The following is an 18,050-nucleotide window of genomic DNA, read 5'->3' as shown; positions in this document are numbered from 1 at the left end:
GTTGAGATATCTGGGTGCCAGAGGCAAAAATCCATATGACACCCTCCTTTATCATGATATACCAGGAAATCATCCATTGCACTTTTAATACATATTAAAAAATGCATACTATAAGTGCACATGCCTTGCCATTGTTCAGTGCCCAGAAGCTAGCTAGAGCATAGGTGTCAAGACTGCTCATACCTGCAGCCTTAGTCAAATTGACCTTAAAAAGAAGAAGTGGATCCTCCCCACTCAGCTCAGAATCTGTTGGGATTAGGAGAAGTCAGCTCATCCAATAGCAATTCTGGAAATGAATGTCCCTACCCTTAGACCTCCCCCCCCAATAAATGGACTATACAGGATTTCATACAGGGACTCTGATATATCAAAGGCCTTGTGCCATTTTTGATCATCCTCCAAATTATCACCCAAGAACAAAGACTTTTCCATTTCTTAAAACTATTTTTAAAAGAGCACCAGAGGTCTTCCTCTTGGTTCTTCCTCCTGGTCTTCCTTCTGGTTCCTGCTATGTTTTCTCTGCCACAGTGCCCTTGACTGATGCAATATTCAGGGCATTATGGGAAAAAATGGTAGCTGCCAGGAAGGGGAAAACTGATGCTTCTATAGCAGTTTGAAGGAAAGGGAAAAGCTCATCATTCCACCTTACTACAGAGTGCCCCATCTCTCCTTCATCATGAAAACGAATGGGGTCTGGATGGACTGAATCACTCATACCATTTGTTCGTAAGGTCCCCCTACCTAGGCTCTTGTTTTATGATGAATGCCAATTTCACCAAATGGCCCTGTTTCAGTTCGATTTTCTATTCATCACAACATAAATGAACATCCCTATCTTGTACTCTGACTGCAATACTAATCTTTATAGCTGGTCAACTTTACCATCTTGAAACGCCAGACCTGTCAGTGCCTGTGTGGGTGGAAATAGGACAATTGGTTCCCAATCTGGTAACTAGTCCAAAGCCACATACAGTACTGATTAATGGGATTTAAATTCATTCCCTCTAGTCCTAAATCCGGGACTCTAGTTATTAAAGCCAAGGCCAGAAGTAATTCATCTCTGACACCAAAACAATGGAGGGATTTAATGACAGTGGTGGCTTTCAAAAGGGATGGAGTTTTAAAAAAAATGCTGCAACAATACTAGCATATTTTACTCTTGCCAGAACTTTTTTTGGACTGTGGGCTTTCAATTAAAATAGTGGTTTTTATTTTCTTCCTGTGATCCATGTTCTGTACTCAAGAGCTAAGCAACGTGTCAGTTCTAACATGAGAGTGACAAATTACACACTTGGTTGGTAGCTAGCAGGAGAGTTGGCAGAGGCTGTCTCTAAAGAATTTTGCTGTTGCTTTCAAAGTAATGAGGTATGGGAAGGAGGGTGTCAGCTGGAAAGGTACAGGGCAGCAGACAGCTTGCTTAAGAGCTCAGGAATGCAAAGGGCTGTACAGGTTAAGGGGGTTATTTTTTCATCCAAATCCTTCACTCTTGGGAAATCTGTCTCACTGTGCAGGGTCTGATGTCTTGAGAACAGCCAGACCTCAATGTTTACATTGCAAAGCTCCGAGGGGTTCCTTTCTCTATCTGGGAACCAAGGTAAGTCATCAAGATGAAGGCCAGAAAAGGCCTCCAGCACAGTTCAGCCCCTGAAAATGCACACAGAGAGCTTAGTGGCCAATGACCCTTGCAAGGCCTGCATTATTTTGCTGTGTGCAGTTCTTCTGCAGTTTCTCACAGCACTGTAATTTATTATTTATTAAAATGCTTGCATTCCCAATAGGGACCATCAGCTAAAATCCCTCCATTCCCAAAGGGGCCATCGGGCAACTCACAACATGGTAAAGCCACACAACAGACCACAATCAAATAGTAAAGTGAGAGAGAGAGAGAGAGAGAGAGAGAGAGAGAGAGAGGAGGAGGAGGAGGAGGAGGAGCTGCCACCCCATGGGCAGAGGATAGACAAAAGGATGCTTTTCTTAAACTCAGCAGTACAGTGCAAGGGAAACATGAGTTATCAATCTCATATTTCCTGTGTAAGTCAGTTGAAGAGGCAAGAAGATTTTAAGAAGGAAATCGGAAAGAAGGAGAGGGACACCTTCTAACCATCTATCAATTCTTCCCTAAAAATTCCCAGTTTTTGCAATCCTATCCACACTTTCCTGGAAGTAAGCTCCATTGAAAACAATGGGAATTTTTTCTGAGCAGACATGCATAGGATTTTACCTCCTGGTTTTAGAAGTAGGCTATCTCAGAATGCCAGACGCAAGGGAGTGACAACAGGATGCAGGTATCTTGTTGACTTGGGTGCTCCCTGAGGCATCTGTTGGGTCACTGTGGGATACAGGAAGTAGGACTAGATGAGCCTTTGACCTGATCCAGCAGGGCTCTTCTTATGCTCTTCCAGCCATCTTCCATTAGCTAGGCTCTGGCTGGGGGCAGGGGAACCAGTCTTGTAGGGCAATTTGCAGAGTTTAAGCATTCTTTCCTCCTACTGGAAGATCTTGCCCTTCAAATACACATTTAACTCTTACCCACCCACACTGGCATGCACCAGATTGAGTAACTGCAGTTTGGGAACATGGGATTGCTGAGAAAAAAGTATGTAGTTCTGCCTGTACAGCTTTGTCAATTTCACTAGCTTTGGAAAGCCTAAAAGTGACACTGGCCTGTACAATTTCAGGGTACAGATAGGGGACTTGAGGGTGCAGATAGGGGATTGCATATTTGAATGCTTCTCCAGTGAGTACATATACATACCTTTTGCATTGAAAAAGTTAACATTTGAGATGGAAGACCAGGCATATCACTGATATGCCTGATATGTTAATTTTCTGCGTACAAAAACTTTATAAATAGAGAACCGTTCAAATATGTGATTCCAGTTCTTGCAGTCCAAAATGGTATCATCTCTTTTGTCTTGCTGATTGTGTAGCTCAGTTCTGAGTAGTTATTACATATTTCTTGAGCAACAAGCACACTTGGCTTGACAGATCCAGAGACTTTTTGCTGAAAGCTGTTAACATGTACCTTATTCTCAAGGAAAAGCCTGAAGGGAACATCACAGATATTACAAATAGTATAGATATCTTTGTAAGGTCTGATTCATGTGGTTACTTTTGGAATGCATTTCCTAAGTCCAGAAGCATTGGAGTTGGATGTTGCTAGACTTCCCTGTGCATGCTCAGAGGCACTTTCATCTTTATTGTTGCTTTATGTATTTCAGAACTAAGCCCTTGCACTGAAAGCAGGTGCTTAGCCTGTCCTATGTGAATAAGTTCTGATACCTAACATCTACATGGGGGGGGGGGGAATAAAAAAGCAGTATTTTACACACACACCCAGTCTCAAGATTTCCTAGCTTTCTGGAACCACCTTTATTTAGTGAGAATCTCATGAAATGTCTTTCTACACTCCATCCTGTCTTATCTGTTTTGTGAGTGTGTGCTGAACAGGAACAATTTTCATTCCAATGCCTGTACTTTGAAGTGACTCATCTGTAACTGGTCTGTAGTAAATGCGAAGAAGCAAGCAGGATTTAAACATCCAAATTTGGATCTTATTCACAGACCCTATCTCAGTCTTTCCTCTTTTATTCTTTCTCTCCTTCACTATTTCCCTCTCTTTTTCTTTTCCCACTCCTTTTCTTCCTCCTCCTTTCTCCACCCTTCCTTCTAGGGCCCTCTATGGACAAATTTATGTAAAACAAATAGGGAAGGAACTGTACCTATAAGACGTGACGCATCCTCTCCAGTTGCCCACCTGGTTTGAGAGTGGAAAATTTGAACACTGGTTAACTTAAAACCAGTCTACCAGAACTTGAGGGGGCTAGGCTCCTAAAAATGAGGTAAAAGAGAGCTCCCCAACTGGGCTGAGAGAGCCAAGGCCAGGGAGAGCAAGATATGCTGGAGATCCAAGATATAACGATACTAGCCAAGCCAAGGTACAAGCCATGATGCTGTCCAGCTAGGAAAGAGTTAATCCGTAGGAGACCTGTTCCCTCTGCCTCCAGGAAGCTGCAATTAAGTGGATGCTTTAAGTCATTGAAGTCCATTGAAGTCTAACTGACTCCATTTTTACTTTACCTGGGAATTTTGTCTCTTGATCTCAAGTGTAGAATTTGATTATGCTTTCTTTCTTTGTTCCATTTTAATCCTGAAGATTACCACAACTTCCCTGGGGGCTTTCCTGATCTGGGTACTTTCCCCAGGTACTTTCTGATCTTGGTACTTCCAGATACAGTGCTGGGTACTGTATCTGATCCTGAGTACTTTTCTTTGCCTACTCACACTGTTCCAGAATCCTGATTATTGCACCCACTCTTCACAAGATTGGTGGGCAAAACCCCATGAAGCATCACATGCTGTGATACTGTAAATGTGCAAATGGGGTGGTGCATGACTCAGCTTTTTACAACCTATTGATATTAACCCTGCTTTATCTATGGGATTGGATACTTGGGGTCATCTGAGCCATTGAATTTAATGTTCCTGGGAATCAGTTGGACTTCATTGTCAAATGAGCTAACTTAAAACTCAGTCCTTTGTCTACCAGTCAGCTGAGAAAAAAGATCTCAAACAATAAAAAACACAATAGGGCAAACATGGCTTTTGTCTTCGAATAGCTCAGCAGCCCCACCAGAATTCTGAGACATCACAGAAGCCTCTGAGGTGACAGATAGGTCCAAGACAGATAAAAAACAGGCAAAAAGTAGGGAACATGTAACAATTTTCACCATTGGGGTATTTTTAAGCTTCAGTCCTTCTGATTGGCTGTTCAAGAGGCGAAGTAGGGTGCTGGTTTCAGTTCTTCTCACTCCTGTTGAGCTAATCATCAACAGCCCCCATTAAAAAGGGCTATACACTGTCCTAGTCCCCTGACCACTGCAGAATGGCTCAGAGTCCTTTCTCCTTGGCAAGGCCAAGGAGCTGTCCTACAGGTCAAGACCAAGGTTTCCAAGTAGCAGAAGAGCTGTCCAACCCAGGAGTCACTTAGACCTAAGTAAGAAGAGGCAACAGCTAGGCACCAAACGAGCAGGTTTATAGCTGGCCCTGATATCCTGCCCTTTCTTGGAGCATCACCATGACCCTGGTGGGAAGGATATGTTGTTTCTGGCTTCCCCCTGAGTAGGGCATGAAGATGAGTCTTCTTATTACCAGATGGACATTGTGCTTCCAGAGCTAGACTTCTGCTTGAACTCACAACAAGCACTGCTCCTGGGGTCCCAGGGGTTATTTTAGAGTAGGGTGGAAACTCATACACTGAGTTGAATAGCATTCATGGCGCTTGCCACTGCTTCTGAATCTGCCCCCTTCTCAGACTCAATTCACCCATCCCCCACCCCTGTTGCTGCCCTGTTCTATCCTCCCCCAGCTTCATCACTGCCTCTTTCCACCCTCCCCTACCCCCCATTCTGCCCTCTCCCCACCCGCTTTCCCCCACCTTTTGTCCTGGCTGCAAACTTCCCACTGGTGCACCAGCAGTGTGCAACTTTCATGTGCTGCCCAAGCACCATTTACAACTGGTGCTGACTGCTTTATGGCAGTCGGCACCAGTGGAAGAAGCACTATGACAACAACTGGCCCAGATAGGATTGGGTCATAAATTGTATTTAAAATGTGGATCCTTTTGCCATTTCCTTAGCCTTTTTTGCTTTGTATAGGGTTTAAATGTTTTATCTGAGCAGCCCATTGTGAATTCTAATCCTATCCTTTAAGGTGTTTGCAGTTCCTCCTTCCTTTGTGTAAGTTCCAGATTTAATAACGTACTTCCATACTGTATTTGCAAACACTCTCTAGTGGAAACTGAATTTAGCAGGTTTAGCAGGGAAGAACTGAAAAGTCTTTGGACAATAGTATTAACATTCCCACTGATCTTGATAAATTGGAGAAAACAGAGTGGAAACTGACATAATGAAATCAATGAAGATAAAAGAATAAGAGCACCTGTAGGAAGGAAAAACAAATGAAAAGCAGTAATTCATAGCTATGATACTGGCAAGACAGTAACATTATGGAGAAGTAGCCAACAATTTTTTTCTGAACCAATTAACAAAGCAAGTTTGTTTCTTCTGGGAGGCAAAACAGACATGGCATAGTGCATCTGTGATTGGGGAACCTAGATCTTCATTTAGGGCTCAATTCTAACCAACTTTCCAGCATTGGCATAGCTGTGCCAGTGAGGCATGAGCTGCAGCCTGCATTTGAAGGGCAGTCATGGACACCTCTTCAGGTAAGGCAATGTTTATTCCCTTACCTCTGAATTGCATTGCCCTTACTGTGGTATTGGAAAGTTGAATTAAGATTGCACCCTTAGTCATGGAGGCCTCCTCAAGGTAAGAGAACATTTGTTCCACTACCCCAGGGCTGCATTGCAGCTGCATCAGTGCTGGAATGTTGGGTAGGATTGAGCCCTCAGACTAAGGGCACAATCCTAACTTGCACTGGAACAGGCAGGCCAATAGGCCTGCACTGAACCCAGTACAAGTTTGGAACTGTCTGAGGCTCGGCCTGAGGCAAGGGGAAACTTTTCCCCTTACCCCGGGGAGAGCTGCAGCAGCCCCAGTGGGTCTACTTGGATCTGTACCACCTGATGATGTGGCACAAATCCGAGCAACCTGGGAACAGGGCTAGGATCAAGCATATGTGCTGGATCCTGGCCTCACCTCCTGCTCCCTGCCTGCCTGCCTGCCTGCCTGCCCTAGGAACGCCTGCCCTTCCCCCAGCCCAAAACATCTGCCTCCTCCCCGACTTCCCCATGCCCCCAACCCCAGCACCTGCTGAGCTCAGCTGATGCAAACTCACTCTGCCCAGGGCCTATTTTGGCATGTCCGTGCACCGGCCTAACTCCCCTTATGTCAACATGAAAGAGCTTTATGGCACTTTCATTATGACATTGGGCTAGTGCAAGGGACTTGCATTGGCCCAAGGGCACCTCTGGATTGCACCCTAGAATATCTTGAACTGGCTATGCTGATGGTGTGATCGCAGGAGATTTGTTCATTGCTTGAAATTTGTCCAGAGAGGCCATAGGGAGCCTGCACTTAGCTTATGTGTATGTTCCCTTAGCTATTGGGTTTAGAAGGCTACACTGGAAGGGGTCATTATGTGGCTAAAATTGGGGGGAATCCAAAGGTGACGCTTGTGGATTTCATTAAGAGTTCCCTCCTTTGGCCTCATAACTGAAGCATGCCTCCATGTTGTGAGAGGAGGGCACCAGTTGTACCAACCACATATGGCCTATTTGTCCACAGCCATCCCTGTGGCTGGTGGAGTAGCAGTTGACTCATTGCACATTTCTAGGGCAAAGTCTGCCTCCATAAAGCTTGGTCTGGTCATAGATGCCTTCTTTTGCCAAGAGTACAATTGGCAGACCTCAGCATCCTACGCATTCTAGAAGAGGCTGAAGAGTTGTAATGTTGGATATAATGTTCAGTGTCACAAAAAAGATCTGATTCTCAGAGAATTGCAATAATTAGCAATGAAAAGAAGACAATAGTTATCCTAATAATCTTTTGGTTGTTTAATGTCTTGGCATTATGCTGCTTAGCATGAGAAAAGACACATGGGGTAACACAATGTTAATTCATCTCAGCCGTATAAAATCCTTAGGCAGGCCTGGCTGGTTGTCAGCCTATTAGGAAGAAAAATTACTCTGCTGGCTCTTGTTCCTTGACAGTCCAATCTACAGAAATCAGCAGAGGAAGCTCTTTGTTGCATGGAGGTGAAATACTGTATTACCACTTGCTAAGGCCTGCACTCCATGCTACTGTTGAAAGAAATCACTATAATGATTGATTAAAAGCTGGCAATCCTTTGTTAGAAAAATGTGACACTTGCCCCACAGGAGTGAGGCATGACTGTGCAACAGATGGAAACAGGACCTCTGAGAAGGGGTGCAGGGGTACATCGTACCTGGGCCGGGGGTCAAAAAGGGGACCCAGGAGCTACATTCACATTTGAAGGTAGAAGAGAGGAGACCCCAAATAAACTTTGTACCTCCTGATAAAATTCCTCTCAGTGGCTCTGAATGGAAAGTAAATGTGCATTCTTGTCCTAAGTGTTGCAATCAGAAATTGCAATCAGTGTTTGCAGAATGAGCAGCTAGACTAGCTGGGATTATTGTGGACCTACAGCATTGCTAGCCATACTTTCTTGCATGCTTTTCCACTGAGTACAAACAGGGCTTGGACTTTAACATTCTTTCTGGCTGTTTGCAGAAGATTTTCCCAGTCTTGACTGGAGATTAGCACATTCCTATCTCCTCTGTTGAAATTTCCCCATAGAAAAGGGCCTGCGAGTGGCAGAAAATGGGCCAGGGGGCTGAGGGTGGGGGATAGCAGCACCTGTCAGGAACACTCCCTCCTTTATTTGCTCTTCACCATTGCTTTTGTGAAGGGTGGACACCCAGAGCGAGGGGAACCCTAAGGAGAACATGCAACTCCAGGGCACGGTGATGCCTAAGGGTTCGATTTTATCCAACTTTCCAGTGCCAGTACAGCCGCAATGCAGCCCTGAGATAAGGGAACAAACATTCCCTTAGTTTAATGAGGACTCCATGACTACTCCTCCACCCCTGCCCCCAGATGCAGCGCACTCCCCCAATGGAATGGTTGCATCAGCACTGGAGAGTTGGGTGAGATTGAGCCGTGGATGAGAATAGGATGGCCGTGGATAACCAAGAACAGGCAGCAGATGGTGTGATGTGAGTTGCCCTCTTGTTCCAGTGGATAAAGGAATCCACTGGAATGAAGTGTACAAGTACTGGGAATTGACTGTAATTGCTCAGATACAACTTTTATATTCACTTCCAGGGTTCTCAACTCTCCAGGATTGACCTGGAGTCTCTGGGAATCAGCGTCAATCTCCAATATCTACTGAAGGCAATCTTGGGGTACAATTCTAAGCCCTTATGTCAGTGCTTTCCAGCACTGACATAAGGACAATGCAGCTCTGAGGTAAGGGAACAAAATTCCCTTACATTGAGGAGGCCTCCATGAGTGAAACCCAACTGCAGGATACAGCACACGTCCCGTTGGCACCACTATGCCAGTGCTGGAAAGCACTGACATAAGGGGTTAGGATTGCGCCCTTGGAGATTTTATATCTTGGAGATGACATTATAGCAAACCACTAACAGCTATAGGACAGAGTTTCCCAAAGTTTCTCGGTTTGGAGTGCCCATACTATCTCAGTAATTTTTGCATTGTGCCCTTAGGCCAGATAAGTATTGTCATATTTATGTCATATTTTGAGTTTCCCTCAAAAATTTAAATATTCGCTGTGTCCCTTGTGCACCACAGTGTGCAGTTTGGCAGCTGCAGGCATAGGGGGGTACATTCCCCAAAAGTCTAGTGCTGCATGAAACAGCACCACAGGAGACACTGTTGGAACTATGAGGCAGGAAACTGACTGTGATTGCTTTTGCTACCCAGAATGCACTGTTCCCATTAGCTACAATACTTGTCAATCACACCGAGGATGAAGAGTGCCAAGATCACACAGGGCTAAAGGAGGCAGTATTATTGGAGGTGTTACGGTACATCTTATTTGGGGAAAAAAACTCTTTAGGAATAGGTTCAATCAGAGTTGACAACCCTAATTGCTTCAAATTGAGGTTGGCCCTAGGGCTGAACGGGAACAAGGAGTTAATATCTTGCTTCCTTTAGTCAACACAAGGAGCTGCAAATCCCTCCCCACAGCTGCCACTTTGTGGGCATGGGGAGGCTAAGGGCCCAATCCTATCCAATTTTCCAGTGCTAGTGCAGCCATGCCAATGGGGCATGCAATGCATCCTGCGATGGGTTCACAGAGGCCTCCTCAAGGTATGGGAACATTTATTCCCTTACCTCGGGGCTGCATTGTGACTGCACTGGTGCTGAAAAGTTGGATAGGATTGGACCCTTAGTCCTTTGTTGCTCCCCATATTTTTTTCAGAGTGAAGACCAGTGAGTTGAGCCTAATGCAGTGCATTAAGAGGCATTTGTTTTATGGCAGCTGATGAGTGTTGAAACCACTTTCATTTAATTAAACAAAAGTGAGATGTGCCTTAGCCCTGAAATTATTTTTTTGAACCAAGGGGGGTTGTGTCTCACCACTTGGAATGTCCCTGGCAACCAGCAAGTGCCAGGATTCGGTAATAGGGAGGCACAACTGGCTCTTTGGAGCTCTGTGAGTTTCTCATTAGAGGCTGCCAAAAGTCAGCTTATCTTCCTTGATTGAGCGAGGAGAAGGCTGGGCACCTCCAGGCACAGCTCCTGGTATTCCTTTTAAGTGCAAGCAATTAACTTGCTGTGTTTTGATCCCTACTCTGTCTGGAAACTATTTTCTCCAAAATCAGACTAGAAAAGCAAAGTTGAAAGAAATGCTCTGTAACTGTGTGGGCGGGGGGGGGGGGCTTGCAGAGAAAGAGGCTTTTGCAGATTGCCACATCTAGCCATTAGAAAGTCTGGTCATGACTTTAATCTTGCTTGTCATTTTGCTTTTCCTCCCCAGGACCTTATTCTGGGTCTGTATTTTTATCAGATTCACATAAGCTGCCTTGGGTGTTATTTTCATTATGAAAAGTGGGGCATAAATATTCATAGCACAACAAGTAAATTATTGGAGTTCCAACTCCCAGCCTGTTTAATATGCTAAGCCGTAGGAGACAACAATAAACAATTAGACAAATTCATGGTGGACAAGTTTATCACTGGTTACTAGGCATGATGACTGGATGGTTGGCAACCTTCAGTCTCGAAAGACTATGGTATAAGCCTACAGCACCCGGTATTCCCAGGCAGTCTCCCATCCAAGTACTAACCAGGCCTGTCCCTGCTTAGCTTCTGAGATCAGACAAGATTGAGCATGTGCAGGGTATGCTTTCTCCAGGTTCAGCTGCAGTTGCCTCTGTCCCTCTGGCTGTCCTTTTGCCCTTACAAGTCATGCAATCCAATGCAAGTTATTTAGAATTAAGTCCTAACTATATTCAGTGGGCCTTACTCCCACGTAAGTGTGTATATAGGATTGCTGCCAAAGTCCCTTAGCATTCCAGTCTCTGCCCTTTTACCTACCACCTTAAAAGCAGATCTAATTATTCCATACTGAAACGGGGGGGGGGGGGGGAGGAAAAGCAATATGAAGTAGAATTCCTTCAGTTGCTGTCAGTGGAACAGATGATCTTGAATGCCCATCTTGTTCTGCTCTTGGGGTTGTGCCTCTGTCACGCCACCCTTCTTACATCACTGGCACGCATTGGCTGCCTAGTGTCTGTTGAACAAGATGGGAAGCCACACAGCACTGGAAAGGCAGGCAGGAGTGTAGGTTAGTCTTTATTCCATGAAGAACATAAGAACAGCCCCACTGGATCAGGCCATAGGCCCATCTAGTCCAGCTTCCTGTATCTCACAGTGGCCCACCAAATGCCCCAGGGAGCACACCAGATAACTGCATCCTGGTGCCCTCCCTTGCATCCGACATAGCCCATTTCCAGTTCATTACCAGGCGCACAGCCCCTTATTTAACAACAACAAGGGTCTTGCAAGCAAATGTGGCATTGCCCCAGCCTGCCTCTTCCCTGGACTATGTTGTTCCACTTGGTTTTATCCAGCTGCCTCTTCAACATTCCATGGCTCCTGGGAGGTCACTGAGCATCCTCAGTCTGCATCAGCCTGGGAAAGGGGGAAGAGGCTACCATGTCTTTTAATTTACAGACGTATGTTCTTTGGTGTATCTAGGCCGTCCCCCAGAGTAGGTCAAAACCACCATGTTGTCTTGGGCTGGCACTGTTCTATCTGCAGTCTGATTGACATTCAGCTGCCTGAGCTAGCTAACAGTAAATCAGTGCTTAGCACTTATGCAGTGCTTTCAAGTGGTTAAAGTGCTTCCTGCATCACACTGTGTTGTATTCCTTGCACCAACTCTGCAAGGTGGGTCATCTCTGTACTGCAAATGGAGCGTGGAAGCTGAGAGGTAGCAGCTTTTCTACGACAATGTAGTGGCTTTTTCTTCCCCATTCCCATGGCTTTCATGGCAGAGGTGATGTTCAAGATGGAGGTCTCCTGATTTGTAGGCCAGCTACTGTCCTGCGCCAGATTTGCCTCTAAGGCCTGCACTATTGCACATTGCTTTATAGCAAAATTCATGCCAGCACACTGGAAGCACAAGTGGCACTTTCTGTGTATAGCATTGTTAGGCCTGATTTTCTTTACCCAATAGCAGATGAAGTCCCAACCCTGCCCTTGGACCAGGACTGAGACTTGTGGGCTTTAACCTTGCCCCCTTGGCACTGTCCAGATCGGCAGGGACCTGCGCCAGGCTCCAGCTGCTGTTGATTACAGAAAAACTAAGCCCTTCAGGCCTAATAACACTTTAAGGGTACAATCCTATACAGTACACACTTTTCTGGGAGTAAGCCCCATTGCACATAATGGGACTTACTTCTGAGTAGACACGCAGAGGATCGAGCTGTTTATGTCTCATGTAACTTGGCCCTAAGTTCAAACAGTTTCCCAACAGATGCGTTCTCTTAAAATTCTGTTCTCAGGCAAGAGCTGATGCTGCATTGGATTCAGGAGTGAGTTGAATTGAAAGGGAAACTAAATGTTTGGTTGCTTTTTGCTTTCAGTAGTCACCTGGAAATTGATGCTGATTCCTGGAGAGCCCAGGATAACCCTGGAGGGTTGACAAACCTAGAATCATCCTGTTGAAAATAATTTGCCATTGTATGCCCCATCATAGGCTTGATTTTCCAGGCATTTGATGCAATTTTAGTGCACCACCCAAAGTAGTTATTCAATTCATCCATGAGTTTGAGGCTTATTCTAGAGACACTGAATTTTTCCAATAAGAACATAAGAACAGCCCCACTGGATCAGGCCATAGGCCCATCTAGTCCAGCTTCCTGTATCTCACAGCGGCCCACCAAATGCCCCAGGGAACACACCAGATAACAAGAGACCTCATCCTGGTGCCCTCCCTTGCATCTGGCATTCTGACATAACCCATTTCTAAAATCAGGAGGTTGCACATACATCATGGCTTGTAACCCGTAATGGATTTTTCCTCCAGAAACTTGTCCAATCACCTTTTAAAGGCATCCAGGTCAGATGCCGTCACCACATCCTGCGGCAAGGAGTTCCACAGACCGACCACACGCTGAGTAAAGAAATATTTTCTTTTGTCTGTCCTAACCCTCCGAACACTCAATTTCAGTGGATGTCCCCTGGTTCTGGTGTTATGTGAGAGTGTAAAGAGCATCTCTCTATCCACTCTGTCCATCCCCTGCATAATTTTGTATGTCTCAATCATGTCCCCCCTCAGGCGTCTCTTTTCTAGGCTGAAGAGGCCCAAACACCATAGCCTTTCCTCAAAAGGAAGGTGCCCCAGCCCCGTAATCATCTTAGTTGCTCTCTTTTGCACCTTTTCCATTTCCACTATGTCCTTTTTGAGATGCGGTGACCAGAACTGGACACAATACTCCAGGTGTGGCCTTACCATCGATTTGTACAATGGCATGTACAACGGTGCTCAAAATCACCTCTTCCTCAACCCATCAACTCATGTAACTACAGAAATGGAAACTTTGTAAATATGCATAGCAGCATAGAGATCTTCATAGCAGAAAATGTAGGTAGGTCCAATTTTATTTGTATTTAAGCAAATTTAGTGTATATGTCTTGGCCCTTACAGTCAAAGATCTATCATGTTTACACTCCTAGTTTGCTCTTAAAAGAAAGTGACTCACCTCAGTGATAGGTTATCTGAGCCTGGGTCCCTCTGATCCAAGTTTTTGGGAAGCAGCCATAGCTTAGTGTTCTATGTTCAATGCAGAACGTTCCACCTTCAATCCTTGGCAACTTAGGGCGCAATCCTAACCCCTTATGTCAGTGCTTTCCAGCACTGACATAAGGGCAATGCAGCTCTGAGGTAAGGGAACAAACATTCCCTTACTTTGAGGAGGCCTCTGTGAGTGACAGACATCCAACTGCAGGATGCAGCACATGTCCCGTTGGCACCGCTATGCCAGTGCTGGAAAGTACAGACATAAGGGGTTAGGCTTTGAGTCCTGAAGATACAGCTGAGATGCCTCTCCACTGGAAACTGGAGAGCTGCAGCAAGTCACTGTTAACAGTACTGAGCTAGATAGACAGAGCTTGCTGCCTAATCCCAGTTTAGACCACTGGTCCACCTAGCACAGTGGCAGCTTCAGTTTGGGGTGGGACGTGGGGCAAAAGCCCTTTGTGGGCCCTGCAATAGCATGCTCCCAGGCTTCAGAAGCATGTGCATGCATCAGCTACTCCACTCCCCCCCCCCCCGCATCCTGGTGTCTGGGAACGGAGCAAAGGAGAGGCAACAGTCCTTCATTGCCACCAGGACAGTGACAGATCACACTGTGAAGAGGGACTAATGCCTTCACACCATTTCTTCTTGGGAATCCTCCCCACTGAACCCGAAGCCACTGGCTGGTTTCCTGGGTGATGTTGGGGAGCAGGGCAGCGGGATTTGTCAGAGGGTGCCCAGGTAGGGATGGTCTACTGTTGCCACTGCTTCCCACTTCCTGCAGTGCCAATGGGGAGGTTTATTAGGAGGCAGTGAGGAGCAGACTTGTTCTTTTCCTAGTGCTTTTTAATCATTCTCAGATGCCCCAGCCCATTATGCAGTGTTTGGGGACAGGACGTCCACAAATTGCAAAATGCCACTGGGGAAAGAACAAGGTGATCTGCTGCTCCCATTACTGGCAACCCGCTGCATAATAATGATGATCTCCATTTAAACCGCTTGGCAATCTGCCCTCATCTTGCCACCTTGTACATTTTGGAGATCTCAGCCATTTCAAAGTGCCAGTAACTCTTCCGCCCGCTCCAGTTTGCTTGCTCTCTTAGCTGGTCAAAGATCTGCTTGCTCATTGCATTTGGGCATTTGGGTGTAACAATCCCAGAAGTTGACATGCTCGTGTATGATTATACATTCTTTGGCCGCTCTCTCCTTACCAGGTGGCATGCTGCCCTCTTTGGGTTTCTTAGCTGCAAGAAAGTACAATTGGGAAGAGAAAAAAAGAATCCCCCAGTTAGACATTCCCTGGCTGGTCTCTTCTTGGCAGGCAGTGGAAGGGGTGGGAAGGGGTGTGGTTTCCTTTTGTCTTTTTCCCATTGGTTTAATATTAGCTTCTGGTAAGGAAAGAGTTAACTCAGTCATAGGAAGGCAGGTATGGGCCCTGGAGTCCTCTAACCACTCCCCCTTTGCTGCTGTACAGCCACTCAGGTGCTGCAGTGTTTCTGTCTGCTGTAGGAGTTCCCTCCCTCTTTGTATATATAACTTTGTCTGAATCTACCCAGCCTAGCTCTCAGCACCCCTGCTGCCTTTCAGTGCCTGGCTAGCTAGGTTCCTCTGCTCTGACTGACAGCTTTCCTGTGTGTGAAGAAAAATGTCCATCTCTGTGACCAAGAAGACCTACCGGAGCACCACTGCTGCCCCCGTGCGCACCTTCAGCAGCCGCTCCTACACCCCAGGCCCTGTCAGCAGCTCCCGAGTCAGCACCACCTACGCTTCCTCCAACTATGGGGGCAGGTTTGGAGGTGGCAGCAGCAGCTTCCGGGGGTCAGGTTTAGGCTTGGCACCTGGTGGCATCACTGCTGTGAGTGTGAATAAGAGCCTTCTGGCCCCACTCAACTTGGAGATAGACCCCAAACTCCAGGAATTGAGAACCAAAGAGAAGGAAGAGATCAAGACCCTCAACAACAAGTTTGCCAACTTGATCGACAAGGTGAGTGCCCCAGTTGTTGGCCTTTGGTCTTGCTTCTTTTGGAAAGGACAGGGAGGCAAGAGAATTGGCAGTTGAGTTCAAAGGCCATAAATCTGAACCTTTATTTATTTACTTATTTTTATTTTTCACATTTTTATACCACCCTTCCTCCAAGGAAATCCCTCCCTCCTTTTGTCCTCACAACAATCCTGTGGGGTAGGTGAGGCTGGGAGGGAGTGACTGGCCCAAGGTCACCCAGGAAGTGTCATGACTGACCAGAGATTTGAACCCGGATCTTCCAGGTCTCAGATGAACTCCAGAACCACTACATCATCCTGGTTCTATGTGAAGTTTTTTATGATGATGATCTGGTTGAATGTAGCACGGTCGGTTTACGTGGCAGGGCACCTTTCATTTATATTCTGTCCTTCTTCCAAGGAATTCAGGACAGTGTCCACAATTCTTTTTCACCCCCTGCACATTTAATCCTCCTAACCATGCTGTGAAATGCATTAGATTGAGAGATAGTGACTGGCACAAGGTCTCCCAGTGAGCTCTCATGCCAGAGGGAGGGGAGTCAGAATCTTAATCTGGGTCTCCCCGCTATATTGTAATCTGACGCACTTACCATGCCAGCAAGATAGAAAAGTCCTTGCCTTCATGAAGCTTCCAGTCTTACAACTGGGAGAAATTGAGCAGTCTCTTGACTCTTCCCCTAGCAAAGCTGCTGTAACCTCCGTTGCCCTCTGTGAAGCTTCGGTCAGTTCTCTCCAACAGTGAAGATGGAGGCAAGGTGGTTGTGCTGGCAGCCGAGCAAGCAGGAGTGTGTCTCTTAGTGACAGAAAGACACAAGCAAGACCTCTGGTGCTGTGTGTGTGATTCAGGTAGCAAAAGCAAAACCTGGATTCTCTCAAGCTCCATTCCCAGCAGTCAGTGGGATGACCTGCCTTGGAAACCAAAGGCTACCATTTGTGTTTGTTTGTTTGTTTTTATTCAAAAAACACATTCCTATACTGTAATACTTCTGGGGCCTTCCCCTGCCCCCGGCAGAGGGGAAGCAAACCTGTTTTTGGAAGGTGATCAAACCAGTCTGGTGAGTCTAAAGCTCCTCCTACAGGTGTGAGAGTTAAAGGCAGAATGAAAAGACCTGTCTTGTTCCATGATCTCAGAAGAAAAATACTATTTGTTTGTTCTTCCTGTCACTGAGTCATCAGTCAGCATTGAAAGTCAGTCCCGTCCCCCCATGCAAGGAGAAGTTCCCTTCCAGGTGGGCTTTTTCCCACACTCAACTCCAAATGTACGGCACTAGTTATCCTACTACAGGCATCACTCTTCTTTCTGCCTCTTGTGAAGAGACTGGAAATGGGTTTCAGGACGGTCGGTCTCTTTCTCTTCTCCCCCCCTCCCCCAGGAATGAATTCTCCTGCCCTTTGCCCAGCAAATTGTGGTGAAAACCTACTTGACCTGACCCACGGTTAGCATGAAGCAAGGCTCCAGTCGTAAGCAAGCCGTGAAGCTGAACTGCAAAGTCAAGAGTTGAGCATTACACACTCTTATGTTCAGTGCTAATGTGATCTTTAACCACAGTTAAGGGTCGGTGGTGAATGATGGGGACGTATGCTTGAGAGAAGCAGGGGTGGGGGAGTCCTGCATACCGTTCCTGATCTGAAACCATTCCCGATCTCCTAGAAATCAGGAGTAGTATCACTGCTAGTTGCCAGGGTCCCTGGGACAAGACTCTGCACTGGGACCTCCTGCCAGTCCTGCTAACAACTGGGTGCTACCGCTAGCCTCAGTACTGAAAGTTCAAGGCTTGGCCTGGCCAGATGGGTGTGAACCCTCAGGCAGTGTCTGATCTGGCAGCAGCATTGGAATGGGCTTTCATTAAAGCAGGCTAGAAGAGGGGGGTGGAGAGCCATTTTGAACGGCATCTGTATTCCTGGCAGTCGGAGATGGTCCAAAACTTCCTGATGCCTGAGGCAGTGTGACAGATGCTACCCTCCCTTGCTGGTCATTGTGCTAGTCTCTGTTCCTCCAGCTCTCTAGATTGAAAAAAGACAGAAGAGGAAGCGTGGAGGAGAGAGGGGGGCTAGAGTGTCTGCAGTGGTCTAGCCCACCACTCTCTTTTCCGCACTCCTGCTCAGCCCCATTGATCCTTTTTCCAATTCAGGAGTGGGAGGAAGAGAGGGAGGAGGATCGGTGGAGGTGAGTGGGCAGATGAAGGTGGGCTTCCTCAGCCAATCTGCTGCCTGAATCAGCCTCATGGATTGGCCAACTCTGCTGGCAGAGTTTTCTTCATTCAGACACGGGCAGTGCAAAAATCGGGAGGGCC

General features: G+C 46.4%; 1 protein-coding gene across 1 annotated transcript in view; it reads left to right on the top strand.

Annotated features, from left to right (window-relative positions):
• Positions 1-18,050, top strand: part of KRT8 (keratin 8) — a 124,462-nt gene that overhangs the window by 87,144 nt on the left and 19,268 nt on the right. Inside the window, exon 5 of the mRNA XM_066614598.1 lies at positions 15,380-15,739. Within this exon, the coding sequence (XP_066470695.1) occupies positions 15,401-15,739 (339 nt within the window). The 5' untranslated portion in view covers positions 15,380-15,400. The remainder of the gene's footprint in view (positions 1-15,379; positions 15,740-18,050) is intronic.

Source organism: Tiliqua scincoides, chromosome 2, assembly GCF_035046505.1.
Source record: "Tiliqua scincoides isolate rTilSci1 chromosome 2, rTilSci1.hap2, whole genome shotgun sequence".
Classification (NCBI taxonomy): domain Eukaryota; kingdom Metazoa; phylum Chordata; class Lepidosauria; order Squamata; family Scincidae; genus Tiliqua; species Tiliqua scincoides.
This window is presented reverse-complemented; position numbering and strand designations above follow the sequence as displayed.